The sequence below is a fragment of the Triticum urartu genome, chromosome 1 (genome assembly GCF_003073215.2).
Source record: "Triticum urartu cultivar G1812 chromosome 1, Tu2.1, whole genome shotgun sequence".
Taxonomy (NCBI): Eukaryota; Viridiplantae; Streptophyta; class Magnoliopsida; order Poales; family Poaceae; genus Triticum; species Triticum urartu.
In genome coordinates this window covers 453,299,299-453,313,778 of record NC_053022.1, presented here as the reverse complement: position 1 = coordinate 453,313,778, position 14,480 = coordinate 453,299,299, and the positions used below count along the sequence as shown (strand labels likewise).

Here is a 14,480-nt window from a genome sequence, read left to right as displayed (position 1 = left end):
TTACCACCTGAACATCTGAAAAACCGAAAGAGGTAGCGAAGTTCCAAGAAAAAAGATATGTTTGGGGGAGGGAGGGAGGGGGGATCGAGAAATGCATCAGTTGATCCCTAAATAATCGCCACACTTACCCAGAAGTCTTTGTCTACTTTTTTGTTGATAAATTTCAATTATGAAATGCTCTTTGGGTATTTTTCCTTAAAATATAGTTGGAGAGAATATGCTTTTTCAAATGATCTCTCTTTTGAAACATTGTAAAAATGCAAATGTTCATGTACACGCAGCCCTATGAACGTGTGCACACATCTTCGAGGGATTGAGCTGACACATCTTATATTTGACGAAGTTACCACATAGGCGTTGTAATCGACGGGAACTTCGTTTCCCACCGAACGAACATCACCGAAATCTCAAATAAGTTTAGAAAAGTACGAACACTAGCGTCAAAACTAGAACTTGAAAACCGATGGACCTATTTCTCCACCAGGAATCTAATCATCCTAGCTACGTCCAGTTCGCCAAAATGATTTTTTTATTCCCGATACAACATTATTTGCACTAATTTGGTGTTAAAATGGAGAAATATTGTCCAGGTCTAAACTTTGCCAGCGTTCGTTTTCTGCGTAACGATGGTGGTAATGCTTGATCATTGCTTTATATATAATAAATAAAATGGGGCGAAAGACTTTTTGGGCTAAGCTTTACGAGCGTGCAACATACTCCAAATTTTAGCAGTCACGATCATGGCCGCGGTAACCCGGAAACCTCGCCCGCAAAAAATGAAAACAAAAACCGGAAGCCTGAACGCCCCTTGGCTAGTTCTTGCAATATCTTCCGTGGTCACGACGGAGAAAAAGGAAGGGACCCGAGACCCGTCAGGCCGTCACCCACCACCTCCTCCATTCCGACCTCAGTGACACGGTGGCGCCGTAGCCATTCGTCCGGCCGGCCACCCATCATCAAGAGAGAGAGGGAGCAGACGGGTTGACTGGGGCAGTTGACCGGCAAAGTCCGTGGATCTCCGCGTCCCCAGTCCATACTGCGCGCCCCTCTCGCCCTCGCCGGGCCCACGGCTGGGCCCCCACCCGCTTAGAAAAACTCCCTCGCCTCCACTTTCTTTTCCCTTTCTTTGACGGACGGGCGGCTGCTCTCCTCTCCTCTCACCTCCTCCCACCTCCGGTCCTCCCTCCCTCCTCTCCCCACTACTCACAGACTCTTCTCTCCCCTCCCCCTCCCTGGGTCCTCCCGGTTCCCACCTATGCGCGGACGGCGAGCTTCAGGTAATCGATTCGACGTCGCCTCTTCTCTCAGATTTCCTGATGTTCTTCCATGCTTTGCTGTGGTAAAAATGATCTTGGTGCCGCCGTGGATGCGGGTTCTTGGGGGGGGTACAGTAGCGGTTCGCGGAGTTGCCATGTCCATGTACGGCGAGGGAGTTCGTCTTCCGGCTAGAAATTCCGGGGGAAGAAATCGCTGCCTCTTGGCCTGATTGGTGGGGGTTTGTTGCTGGGGAAGCAGCAGCAGCAAGGGGTTTGTCCGTCCGGTGGTTCTTCATTTTTAGTTAAAAAAATCCAAGAGGGCCGGCCCCCGGGAGGGAAATCAGGGAGAAAAATAGCATACACACATGCGACATATGGATGGTGCGGCGCCATCCCTTTTGGAGATTTTTCTTTGCTGCCCCTTAGATTTCCTTCTTTCTGTAAAGTGCGCCTTTTGGCGGTTCGAGCCGTTCGCTTCTGTTGCGAGAAATTCGAGATATTTAATAAGAAAAACCTCGTTGGTTGTTCCTATAAATAATAATTGTGGTCTCGATTGGTGGTTCTTGGGTCAGGAACTGCCTCCGGCTGCAAGTTTCCACTTATGTTCATATAGATAATGGAAGAACAGGGTTGCAAGTTTTTACTATTATTATTATTAGGGGGGATGATTAATTACCATGCGACCGGTTGCACTTATTCTTTGGTGCTAATCGTAGCTGAACCTTCGCATCATATGTTATGTGCTATGGCTGTAGTGGGGATCAGTTCCCCACTGATGCCGTCCTTGTGTTATGCTTTTCAGTATTACAATCAAATCAATATTTTCGTTTTGGAATATGTCTGTTATCACCAACTGGTATGTGTTTCTCTAATTTTATAAATTCGATTCTGTTTACGTGTAGGTGAAGCTTGAATCTACAAGTGGTATTGTCACGGACGAGAGGTGACGTTAGGCGCAAGTGCTCGATGGCAAATCATTATGCTCCTCTCAGGGTTATTCTTCTACTGTTGTTGGTCTTCCCTTGTTTCGCCTCTGAAGCTGATATCCAGTGCTTGAGATCTGTTCAGCAGTCAGTGATTGACCCCAACGGTGTACTCAAGTCCTCATGGAATTTTGACAACCGCACTGCTGGTTTCACATGCCGATTTACCGGCGTGGAATGTTGGCACCCGGATGAGGACCGAGTTCTTTCTTTGCACCTAGGCAACCTCGGTCTCCAGGGTTCATTTCCTCACGGTCTTCAGAATTGTAGCAGTATGACTGGGCTGGATCTGTCAAACAACAACTTTTCAGGACCTATCCCTCAAGACATCTCCCGAGAAATACCATACTTAACATCATTGGACCTCTCCTACAATGGTTTTTCTGGCACCATCCCACCAAATATATCAAACATGACTTACCTGAACGTCCTCAATCTCCAACATAACCAGTTTAGTGGCGAAATTCCACCGCAGTTCAGTCTTCTGACTCGGTTAACTGCATTCAATGTCGCAGAGAACCGACTATCAGGGTTTATTCCATATTCATTAGGAAAAAATTTCACGGCATCGAATTTTGCCGGTAATCAAGGGCTATGTGGGGCTCCATTAGATGAATGCCAGGCTTCAGCAAAGAGCAAGAACAATGCGGCAATCGTTGGAGCTATTGTTGGCGTCGTAGTTGTGATCATAATTGTTGCAATAGTTGTGTTCGTTTGTCTGCGGAAATTACCAGCCAAGAAAGCAAAAAAGGATGAGGATGAAAATAAGTGGGCAAAGAGTATCAAAGGAACAAAAACAATCAAGGTAAACTACTTTGTTGTTTCCTTTTCTTTTATTTTGGATCGAAAGGCAATGTGCAAAACAATAACTTACTGTTGTCATGGTTTTGTCAATTATCCAGGTGTCTATGTTTGAGAATCCAGTTTCAAAGATGAAACTAAGTGATCTTATGAAGGCCACCAAACAGTTCAGCAAGGAAAACATCATAGCTACTGGAAGGACAGGGACTATGTACAGGGCAGTGCTACCTGATGGTTCTTTTCTTGCTGTCAAAAGGCTACAAGATTCACAACATTCTGAATCACAGTTCACTTCAGAAATGAAGACACTTGGCCAAGTAAGGAATCGCAACTTGGTTCCTCTACTTGGATTTTGCATTGCTAAGAAGGAGAAGTTGTTGGTGTACAAGCACACACCCAAAGGATCACTCTATGATCAGTTACATGAAGAGGGGAAAGATTGCAAGATGGATTGGCCTCTGAGGTTAAGAATTGGTATTGGTGCAGCAAAAGGTCTTGCATATCTTCACCACACTTGCAATCCTCGAATCCTTCACCGCAATATAAGCTCCAAATGCATCCTCTTGGATGACGACTATGAACCAAAGATTTCAGATTTTGGGCTTGCTAGGCTTATGAACCCCCTAGACACCCATCTCAGTACCTTTGTCAACGGGGAATTTGGAGATATTGGTTATGTGGCACCAGAGTATGGGAGCACGCTGGTGGCCACACCGAAGGGTGACGTCTACAGCTTCGGAGTGGTTCTCCTCGAGCTTATCACCGGTGAGAGGCCTACTCAGGTTTCCACTGCTCCAGATAACTTCAGGGGGAATCTAGTAGAGTGGATCACCTACCTATCCAACAATTCCATTCTCCAAGACTCAATCGACAAGTCGTTGATAGGGAAGGACAATGACAGTGAGCTGATGCAGTTCCTGAAAGTCGCATGTTCTTGCACAGTCACCACCGCGAAGGAGAGACCCACCATGTTTGAGGTTTATCAGCTGCTTAGAGCCATTGGGGAGAAGTATCATTTCTCGGCCGGGGACGACATGATGCTGCCACCTCTAAGCACAGATGGAGAAACCCCGGACGAGCTCATTGTCGCCATGTAATCACAAATTCTTATGTTGCAGATGGCAAGTATGACTGCCCGCAAGGCGTTTCCCCTGTATGGTCTTTAATATTTTTTCCATGAGCATTATTACCATGCTTCAAGTGGAGTAGCGGTACGCTGCATACGATGTATATATAGTTCTTGTAGCTTGGTTCCCTTATCCACCATTGGAAGGTGGTGCTAGTAGCAGCGAGGATAATTTTCATACTACCTGTTTAAGAATGGAGTGCCTGTTAGTTAGCTAACTCTTGAGTTACTATGTGATTATGCCATATTGGGATTGCGCTCTGGGGTGAACACCCGTTATCTGGCCTTCTGGATTTGGCGAAGGCGGCGCATTCCTGAAGGCGTTGTCTTCGACTTTTTGAGTACCTTTTTTTGTAGTGCATGTGTTGCCAAGGATGTGTGTAGCAACGTTTACGAGTCGATGAGTCGTTGAAGGTTGAGACTCATAGACTAATCGTGACTAGTGTAGACTACTGCTGGACTAGTCGACATGGTACTGTAGTTCACAACTTGCAGTAATCAATTACTAAAACCTAGTATTAATAATATATACTATAGAAAGTGCATTGGAGCGTCAATTTGTCCTGCAGATTAGTCCAGTAAGCATATTTCCATGTTGGATCCTTGCTCCTAGTTGGCTTCTTGCAGGATCCTTCGATGGATCATATTGCTCATTGGTCTGAGCTGCAGCTGCTGAATATAGTACTTGAGATATTTCCGGCATAGGCATTGCACTTTAGACCTAAGGATCTTGAAACTGAAGCAAACAAAACGAAATAAAGAAGAGGGCAGGGGGTAAAAATCGAATCAAAGAAGGGAAGGAAGAGAAGGGAGAAATTACTTTGCTAGTATGCTTGCTTGCTTACTGCAACCTGAGGGACGAGCGGATCCAGTAGCCAGAAGGCAGCAGAGGGAGACCGTAGGGCAGATCTAGGGAGAGCAGAAGCAATGGAGGGAAATGGCCAGTGCAGATCCATGAAGAGCATAAGCAATGAAGGAAAGGGGCAGGGTGGCTGGCTCACTTATCCCCTCCCAATCCCTAAAAAAATAAAAAAATTGAGTCGAACGACTCAAGGTGCACGACTAGTCTAGACTAGTCTACGACTAGTCCTTCGACTCCTTGACTCGGCGAACTAGTCTACATGAGATTTCTAGTCGACACCCAGAATGCGACTCATAGACTAGTCTAGCGACTAGTCTCGACTAGTCCCTCGACTCGTAATCAATGGTGTGTAGGGTGCCCTTGGTCGCCTTGAGGACACTTTGGGCGTCATGTTATTTGTTCTCTCTTTTATTTAATAATTTGTCCCTGTGCATCCTCAATGTCTCGACTAGTTCTTGATTTACAAACTGAGTGTGTATTGTCCTTTATTGAGAAAAAAAATATATATAAGGCGCGAATGTCTGAAATGGTACCTTACGGTGCTCCCTTCGTTCAGAAAAGTGGGTGTCTCTCAACCTTTTCGAAACTTTTATTATATGGAAAATGATATGCTGAATGAAAATATTAACATTGGTTTTATCAGCCATAATTACTCCTAATCATATCCTGAAATTGGTTACTTGCAAAAAAAAAGGGTTTCTGTAGTATGCCGTGATTGAAATAATTTAAAATTTCAAATTGTAGACCAGGAAAAGGAGGATCAAGTTAGCACTTGATCCAAAGGTCCTGACGTAGGTGTTGTGTGCTGAAACATGTTTCAGAATTCAGACTAGAGCAAAAAAACAAAAAATCCCAATGATAAAAGTAGTACATGTGACGTATGCGTTGTGGACTGAAATCTGACCCACATTTTGTTATTTACCAATCAACGTAAAGGGGGGACAAGTTGAAGCAACGAAAAGAAATAACACCAATCCAATTTAGCTAGTGATTACATTTGTTAACAGCTCAGTCAATCGCAGCAAGGCTACAAACAGAAAGAGACAAAGAGTAATGAGAATGTACATCAGCCAAAAGGGCACATTAGTTACATACAGAACGTATGAGTATACTAGAATTTCACACATTACATACATACAGGAGGGATACAGATCCATCCGGCATCTCTCATCTTGCATACTAGAATTTCACACACAAATGGCAGACATCGACTATGTAATCTGAAATGCACATACCGCGTCGATTCTATCTGATCATTTCATAGGAAAGGTGGCATTCTTGAACGGCGACAACGAACTGAATGATAACGGCATCGGATGCACCAACACAACGAGCCTCTGGTCAATGGATCCGTTTAATCGGGATATGAGCTATTTTATCCCATTCTGGCCCGTCCTTGAGCTGCAGCTGGTTCAACAGCGCTGGCTTGCACCCAATCAGATCAAGAACTTGCAGTGAAGACGGGAAGCCGTTTGGCAGCGACTCCAGCCCCGTGCAGCACATTATGTTCAATTTTCTCAGAGAACTGAGGCTGATGAAGTCGGCAGGGAAAGACTCTAAGGTGAGCTTGGAGCAATTGTCGACCGACATGCTTTCCAGTGCTGCAAAACTCGCCAAGGAATGCAGAGAGGACAACTTGGAGCACTGTCGAATGTGCAACGTCGTCAATCCGCTCGAACTCTCAACATGTGGAAGAGATGTTATGTTGCTGCAGTTGTCTATCTCCAGAGAGGTGAGTGATCGTAAACCTCGCAAACAAGTACCCAGCTGCTTATCTGTTATGTCTAGATGGGATATATGCAGCTTCTTCAGTGAGATAAGTGCCTGAAGGTCCTCAAAATTTACGCCTTGGCAGCGCCGCAGAGTCAAAACTGCGACTGCTTCCACCTGTTGCCGGTGCAGCAAACCTATTGTAAGGATGGTGGCACAACATGTCTCTAGTGCAACACTGCAAGCTCTCGACGATGATGAGAAGGATAGCTTCATGTGTGAAGCAAACCCTGTGTTTCGGACAGTGACCTTCCTGATGGACTGAGCGAAAGGAGGCACTTTAACCAATTTGGGACAGTTCAAAAGATTCAGCTTACGGAGCCTGGGAAAAACATTGGTCATGCTCTCTTCTTTGGTCCACTCAACCCACTGTGGCATATCATCAAATTCAAGTTCTGCCAGACATGGAAATGCAATCAACTTGGTTCCATAGAACTCACTGCCAATCTGTCTCAGTGAGCACATCTCTTTCAAATGCAAAACCTTCAGGCAGGGAAGCTGCCCAAGAGGAGGCAGGACCTCCCACTTCCTACAGTTGGTCAAATATAAAGATTTAAGTAGGCACGGTGTACTTCCCTCCTTCAACTTGAAGCTCATGTCCAACCAACACGGTGACTTATCACCATGATATCTTCTGATACGGACCTCTTCAACATGCGGGTGCGGTTCAAGGCCTTCTAACACTTGAGCGTCGACAGAAGGGTCACTCTTACCAGTGGAATTCCATTCTAGTTCCAGCACCTTAATACCCTGTTTCTTTCTCAGGCCAGCTTTGCTGGCCTCTTGTTTACTGGATACAACATCAAGGTTCTTGATATGGAGCTTTCTGCAGAGACCATTCATATCATACAAATCTTCCAACATATGACCTTTTTCCCTTTTAACATGGAACTCAATTGATCCCTGGAGATGAATCAGTTCCCCAATACCCACAACTTTCGACGTACTTGCCCTGTCCATATCCAGATGGCGCAAATATTTCAAGTTCCGCATATCTTTCGGAAACTGCTCGGGGCGGCACCTCTTAGGGATACTTAGGGTCTGAAGAAGGAACAGTTTTGTCAATGACTGTGGAAGCCTTGTAATTGTCTTGCAAAGAGCAAGGTACCTGAGGTGCATCAGTTGACCAATTTTATCCGACAGATCAACCATATCGCAGCCATCCAAACCAAGCACACGGACACCCTTCAATTCTTTGAGGATATCATCTGGCAACTGACTGAGAGAAGACGAGGAATGCTTTAGAATTATGAACGTGCGCAATCTTTTGAGCTCGCACCGGCCTTTGAGCTGCGTGACAGCATCAGCAGTAACGGATAAGTGCCGAACTGTACGAGGTATCTGCTTCTCCTCAGCACTCTCAACTCTTGCACAGTCAACTCGTGAGACACTCTCTGCCAGGTCATGCATCAGGTCATGAATGTAATAGTAATTCTGATGGCCCTCTTTGCGTTCATGGAAGAAGGACCCCTGCACAAGTTGATCAAAGTACTCCTTCCCTACATCCTCCAGTTTCCTCCCATCAGCTTCAGCTGGCCGGATGAAATCCAGGGCCATCCAAATCTTAACCAACTTGTCACGCTTGAACCGCCAGTTCTTCGGAAATATGCTGCAGATTGCAAAGCATGGCTGCAGGTGCTCCTGCAGGTTCCGGTAACACAGCTCTAGCGTTGAGGTTACATTGGCATAGCTTTCCATCTCCGAGATCCTCTTCCAGTGACTGATACTCCGGGAAGCCTTGAGCATCCCGCCGACGACCTTGGCAGCCAATGGCAACCCCTTGAGCTTGTGAACAAGCTGCTCTCCAATTGCCTGCAACGCCGGATGCTTGTCAGCGCTGTCATTGCTGAAAGCAATCCTCGTGAACAGCGACCAGACATCCGCGAACGCCAGTCCGTCCAACGGGACCAGCTTGCTCGCCTTCAGCAGGTTTGCTACAATCTTTTTCCTGGTGGTGACCATGATCTTGCTGCCGGGCTGGCCACATCTGAGAGGAGCCAAGACCTCGCTCCAGTTATCCTCGTCCATGCCCCCTTTGTTCCAGACATTGTCGAGAACCAGCAGGAACCTCTTGGATGACACGGCATCCTCGAGCCGCCTCTGGAGACAGTCAAAGTTGTTCATGTTGTCAGGAACTTCTACCCCAGCAGACTGCAGGATTTGCTTCACGAGCCCGACCTTGTGGTAAGTGGTAGAAGGACACACCCACATCACCAGATTGAATGTTTCCTTCACCAAATCGTCGTGGAGCAGGACGCGCGCCAGCGTGGTCTTCCCCATCCCGCCGAGCCCAATGATCGCGGCGACGGGGATGGCGGCGGCGCGCGGATCTGCGCGGTCGGGCGGACTGGCGGCGACCAGCCAAGAGACCATCTTCTTCCGCTCCGCGTCGCGCCCAAACACCTCGCTGTCCTCCAGCAGCGAGCCTGTGGCCGGGCCGACCGGGGTGGGCGGGTGGCCGCTCAACTCGCCGGACCACGACGGCTGGAGGCCTGCCGCCTGCATCAGCCGCCCGGAGCTGTCGTTGATGCCGTCCAGCTTCTTGATGACGCCCTTGAGCCTGTTTAGCGACTCGTCGGTGCCGACGAGCTGCTTGCCGATCTTGACGAGGGGGGAGCGCGGGGGGCCGAGCGTCCGGTACTCGAACTCGTCGACGACCTCGTCGGCCTCGTAGACGGCGTCCTTGAGCTGCAGCAGCCACCGGTCGAGGTCGCCGCCGCCGCGGCTCCGCTCGACGGCGCTCGCCACGGCGCGGAGCTGCGTGAGCGCCCCGTCCAGCTGCTGGAGCGCATCAGGGACGCCGCCGTTGAGCCACCTGATCCGGTCGGCGGCGCAGGACTTGGCCTTGTCGACGACGATCCGTATGACCGGGCACACCAGCCAGCCGGCCACCGCCTCCGCCATCTCGCCGGCCGGTCGTCGGGAGCCGAGGGGATTGGGAGGAGTTGACGAGACGAGGGGTCAGCGGCTAGGTGGAGCCTCCTCCGGGCCGTTCGAGGGGTTTTGGATTGTCAGGCCGTGGAAATTTCGGACGCTTCGCCATGTGGTTTTCGGGGCTATTTCTCGCATTGGCGACGCCGACGCCCGACGGGCTCGAAACTTGGCTGGGTCGCGTCGCCTCCGCGTGGGGAATGACGGAGGGACTACCGGAGTCACTGGCCACTCGAATCTACTCGACGGCACTACAGATTTCCTGCTGCAGGACCCTTACATGGCGCGGACCCACAAAATAACTGCTGTTTCGCGAGAAAAGGGTACTACCACGAACAGGGATGACATCGTAAATGCGTCCGATCCTTAAAAAAATTCGCGACGTTGGCAACGCCCGTGGCGCCGTTGTCCCTCGCCTCCTGGTCTCGGGTGAAACCCTACGATCTCTGGATTGGGGCAGCGATGGCGCGTCAGCGTCGTGTACTTCTTGAAGGCGTCGTTTTGGGTGATCATCGGTCCGGGATTTGGCATGGTGTTGGTCGGCTTCTTTAGTAGGGTTCATGCTCGACAGTTGCGGTGGGCTTCTGGGTCTTGACCGAAAACGGTGGCGATGTATGGGTTTCTTTCAGAGGTGAGGTCGCCAGGGCGGTCACTCTCTCGGCAACTGGTTCATTGGTTCAAGCGTGCTCGGGGTGAGCTGCTTTGCTTGCTGATGGGTCGACGTCCTTTGATCCAGGACGAGAGGGCGGGGGTGCCCTCTTCGGCGGCAGATTCGGATGGTGAACCGAGTGGCCATGGGAGACGACGAAGCATGGCTCTCCTCTGGCGACGATTAGCTCCCTTGTTGCGGGCGTGTCCGTGTCATGATATGTAACCGTCGTGGGCTCCGAAGTACTTTTGGGTTCTTCGGAGCTCGTTAGCTGTTCCGTAGTGCTTTTATCCGTGTCGATTGTATTTTCCGTTTCCTATTGTCCTGTTGGTTGTAAGGTGTGGTTATTGCTTTATATATAAAGCGGGGCGAAAGCCTTTTTCGGTAAATTGCCCCTCCGACCCGTGAAAACATAGTTTTCTCCCACCCCGTCGGTGCCTGTATCTCGTGAAAGCGGTTGGCTGGAGGGACATTTCAGCGCGCGTTCCCCGCCCCATCCTGCAGCCACCCGGCACCGTTGCTGCCCGTCCCGCCGCCTTCGATTCCGGCTATATCCACCGACGGAATCACGCCGCTAGGCCACCACGCGCCCCGGATCCGCTGAGCCGAGCCCCCCGGGTCGCCGCCGCCCCGGATCGATCGCCGCCAAGTCGCCGCCCGCGCCGGATTTCCTGACAGGTTGACTCCATGGGTGAAGCCAACGAAAGTGTGAGTCCGATCGGATCTTGCCTAGGCAGGCCTGGTGCGTAGAGCCGGCTCGCCGATGTCGGAGACGATGTTCGGCTCGGGACCAAATTTGCCAATTATGCCGATGAAGGCATGGATCTTGCCGAAGGGGACCCGGTACCCATACTTGATTGAGTCGGCCTCCGGACCCAGCCCGAGTCGTCGATGTAGAGCTTGTGAAAGGATCGATATAGTTGACTAGAGGGGAGGGGGGGTGTGTGAAGAGGCAACTAACAATTTTAGCCTTTCTTTACCAAATTAAACTTTGCATCAAAGTAGGTTGTCTAGATATGCAACTAAGTGAGCAACCTATATGATGCAACAACAACAAGCACAAGAGCAAGCAAGGGATACAACACAATATAGCTTGCACAAGTAAAGGTGAGAGATAACCAAGAGTGGAGCCGCTGGAGACGAGGGTGTGTTACCGAAGTTCCTTCCCTTTGAGAGGAAGTACATCTCCGTTGGAGCGGTGTGGAGGCACAATGCCCCCCAAGAAGCCACTAGGGCCACCGTATTCTCCTCACGCCCTCACACAATGCAAGATGTCATGATTCCACTATTGGTGCCCTTGGAGGCAGCGACTGAACCTTTACAAACAAGGTTGGGGTAATCTCCACAACTTAATTGAAGGCTCCCAACGACACCACGAAGCTTCACCGCAATGGAATATGGCTCCGCGGTGACCTCAACCGTCTAGGGTGCTCAAACACCCAAGAGTAACAAGATCCGTAAGGGATTAATGGGGGAATCGAATTTCTCTTGGTGGAAGTGTAGATCGGGGACTTCTCAACCAATCCCTAGAAAATCAACAAGTTTGATTGGCTAGAGACAGAGATCAGACGAAAATGGAGCTTTGAGCAACATTGGAGCTTGGGGAGGGAAGAGGTGGTCAACTTGGGGAAGAAGACCCCCCTTATATAGTGGGAGAAAGGATCCAACCGTTACCCACTTACTCAGCCGGCGACAGGTGGTACTACCGCACATACCCACGGTATTACCACACGGGCGTGTGGTACTACCGCTAGGCTGTGCGGTACTACCGCTCGTGCGGCAGGGGCCAGACGAGGCCCTGTTGCGTATAGCAATGAGCGGTAGAACCGCCAGAGAGGTACTACCGCGTGCCCTTGTGGTACTACCACAAGGCAGGGTTCACTCTGGGCTGGGAAGGCACGGACTAAGAAAATTACATCCGTGGCTACTTCCGCTGAGTTTCGGTTTGTGCGAAAATCCAGCACGGTACTACAACTCGCAGGGAACGGTACTACTGCGTAGGGTGCGGAAGTAAAAAATTACTTCCCCCTACTTCCGCGCATGCCACCCTTCTGGGCTAGAGGGCACGGTACTACCGCGCTAGGAGCGGTACTACCGCTGCCAAGGGCGGTACTACCGTGGGCCGCTGCAGTACTACTGCTTCCTTGAGCAGTACTACTGCACGCCACAGAACAATAGCACTTGGAGGCCTTCATCTTCTCTTCGCAACGACAAGGGAAAACGACCGGTGCTCCAATGAAGCGAAGAAAAGGTGGTGGAAAGGAACATATGTGTATGTGTTGATTCCACCCTAACCTTTTCGAAGCGGACCCCTCTTAATAGTACGACTTTCCTATGTCTCCAATCCACCAAAAAGAAACATAGAGAAACGCCATCTTCGATAGGCTCCGAGGGGCACCGAATCGTCTTGTGCCTAGACATGAGATATCTGAAATGCTCAATGCACATGATTAGTCCGCAAATGCATTGTCATCAATCACCGAAACCACTCAGGGAGAAATATACCCTTACAATCTCCCCCTTTTTGGTGGACTGATGACAATACGGGATTTGCGCATAGGGATATAAAATGAACATAAGCAAACCCAACATCTATAAAATATAGACAAGCTCCCCCTAGATGTGTGCACTCTATAGAAATGCTTTGGACTGCACGGCACACATACTAGGACCAACACTCCCCCTATATTTCATAAACAACGCAATCCTTGCAACAATATGAATGACATTAAGCATCTATACCAATATAAAAAGACCCAGTGAGGTAGATCCAACAGATCTCGGCCATCCATTCGCATTCATCCAACAGTTGTTATTGTCCTAATGGTGAGCGACTAAACGCGTTTAGTGCTAAACACAACTTTCTCTTCTGTGATCACCTTCCTTTGGCACGAAAGGAAAGAAACTGCCCACGATCAGTCAAGAAAGAAAGAAAGGAAAGTAATTTCTCTTCCGTGATCACATTCCTTTGGCACGAAAGGAAATAAACTGCCCACGTCAATCAAGAAAGAAAGAAAGGAGAGTAACTGCTGCATCATCGCATCGCCCCAATCGCCTCCGATCGCCGCACCTTCACGACACCTCCCCCATCGCCTCGAGCCGCCGCACCTTGAAGGATGCCGCCTCTCCCATCTTTGTGTTGCCCCAACCCATCACCTCGCCTTGCCTCAGCCGTCGGCGGCGCCGCCTCCCTACCCCGCTTGGCCGGTCGTTGGCGGCGATGCCTCCTCCTACACCACCTGGCTTGGCTGCCAGGGACGGCACATCCTCTTACAGCCAGCCGTTTGGAAGCCGCCTCCTATACCGCCTAGCAGGTCGTCGGGGACGCCTCATGTTCGTCGGTGTTATTCACCGTCCATCCGGGCGGCTCCACGGAAAACTGCCTCACTAGCTTCGCAGCCTCGACATCCTCCAACCGGATCCTTTGATCTCCTTCTTGGCGGGGAGAATGGCGAGCAATAGAGTCGGCGGTGGTCTCCCTGTTCGGCTCTCACTCTATCTTTCATGCTTGGTGCCCTTCCAAGGTCGACATCGAGCAGGTGTCGGCTGACGCTGCCCCTCGGGTTCTCAGCTTCCACAGGGTGCATCCACCCGGCCGGGAACCAACCCAGGCTCAAGCGACGACCATGGCCATTGGATCTATCATTGTGTTAAGTTTGGCCAGTTACATGCCCTTGCCACGCACCAGCCGCCAGGTGTCATATTGATATGATGTCTTTTTCTATTCTGTTGTGTTTATATCTGACCGGACTCGCCTTTTCAGCTAATTAGCAATTTCAAATGTATAGACGTCTACCTATGCATTTGTTCTCACCAAGATGAAGGGAACTGCATAGTATTGTCCATATGAAAAAAATCAAGTCAATGTGATTAATCAAGTACATTCACAAGCAGACCGGTATAAAACTGAACTTCCTGTTATCATGTAGATGCTTATTATTTCATTTTGCCTTACTATAAAGGTGCATATTAATGATCTTATAGATGTTGTTACTTATATGAAAGGGCACAAAAATAGCGTAGATAGTAGTACTGCAAATCTTGGAGTGGTTGCTATGCTGAAGCTAATATTCTGAACCTGAGGTGACAAGATGTAGGATCT

At 49.4% G+C, this 14,480-nt stretch overlaps 2 protein-coding genes across 2 annotated transcripts; one reads left to right on the top strand and one right to left on the bottom strand.

Moving 5' to 3' along the window:
• The first annotated feature begins 1,118 nt into the window (after positions 1-1,118).
• LOC125518530 (probably inactive leucine-rich repeat receptor-like protein kinase At5g48380) lies at positions 1,119-4,411 on the top strand. The gene is made up of 3 exons (XM_048683349.1): positions 1,119-1,277; positions 2,159-3,044; positions 3,142-4,411. Exons 2-3 carry the CDS (start codon positions 2,223-2,225, stop codon positions 4,135-4,137), a joined length of 1,818 nt encoding a protein of 605 aa, XP_048539306.1. The 5' UTR covers positions 1,119-1,277; positions 2,159-2,222; the 3' UTR covers positions 4,138-4,411.
• Positions 4,412-5,986: 1,575 nt separating this feature from the next.
• Positions 5,987-9,936, bottom strand: LOC125518519 (putative disease resistance protein RGA4). Its single transcript, XM_048683343.1, has one exon. It carries the CDS (start codon positions 9,700-9,702, stop codon positions 6,370-6,372), a length of 3,333 nt encoding a protein of 1,110 aa, XP_048539300.1. The 5' UTR covers positions 9,703-9,936; the 3' UTR covers positions 5,987-6,369.
• Between the last annotated feature and the right edge of the window lie 4,544 nt (positions 9,937-14,480).

Bases quoted from the DNA above. Each gene is read 5' to 3' on its own strand.
- LOC125518530 (XM_048683349.1), top strand. From the start codon at position 2,223: ATGGCAAATCATTATGCTCCTCTCAGGGTTATTCTTCTACTGTTGTTG. The intron at 3,045-3,141 runs GTAAACTACTTT...TCAATTATCCAG, and splicing joins AAGGAACAAAAACAATCAAG to GTGTCTATGTTTGAGAATCC.
- LOC125518519 (XM_048683343.1), bottom strand. From the start codon at position 9,702: ATGGCGGAGGCGGTGGCCGGCTGGCTGGTGTGCCCGGTCATACGGATC.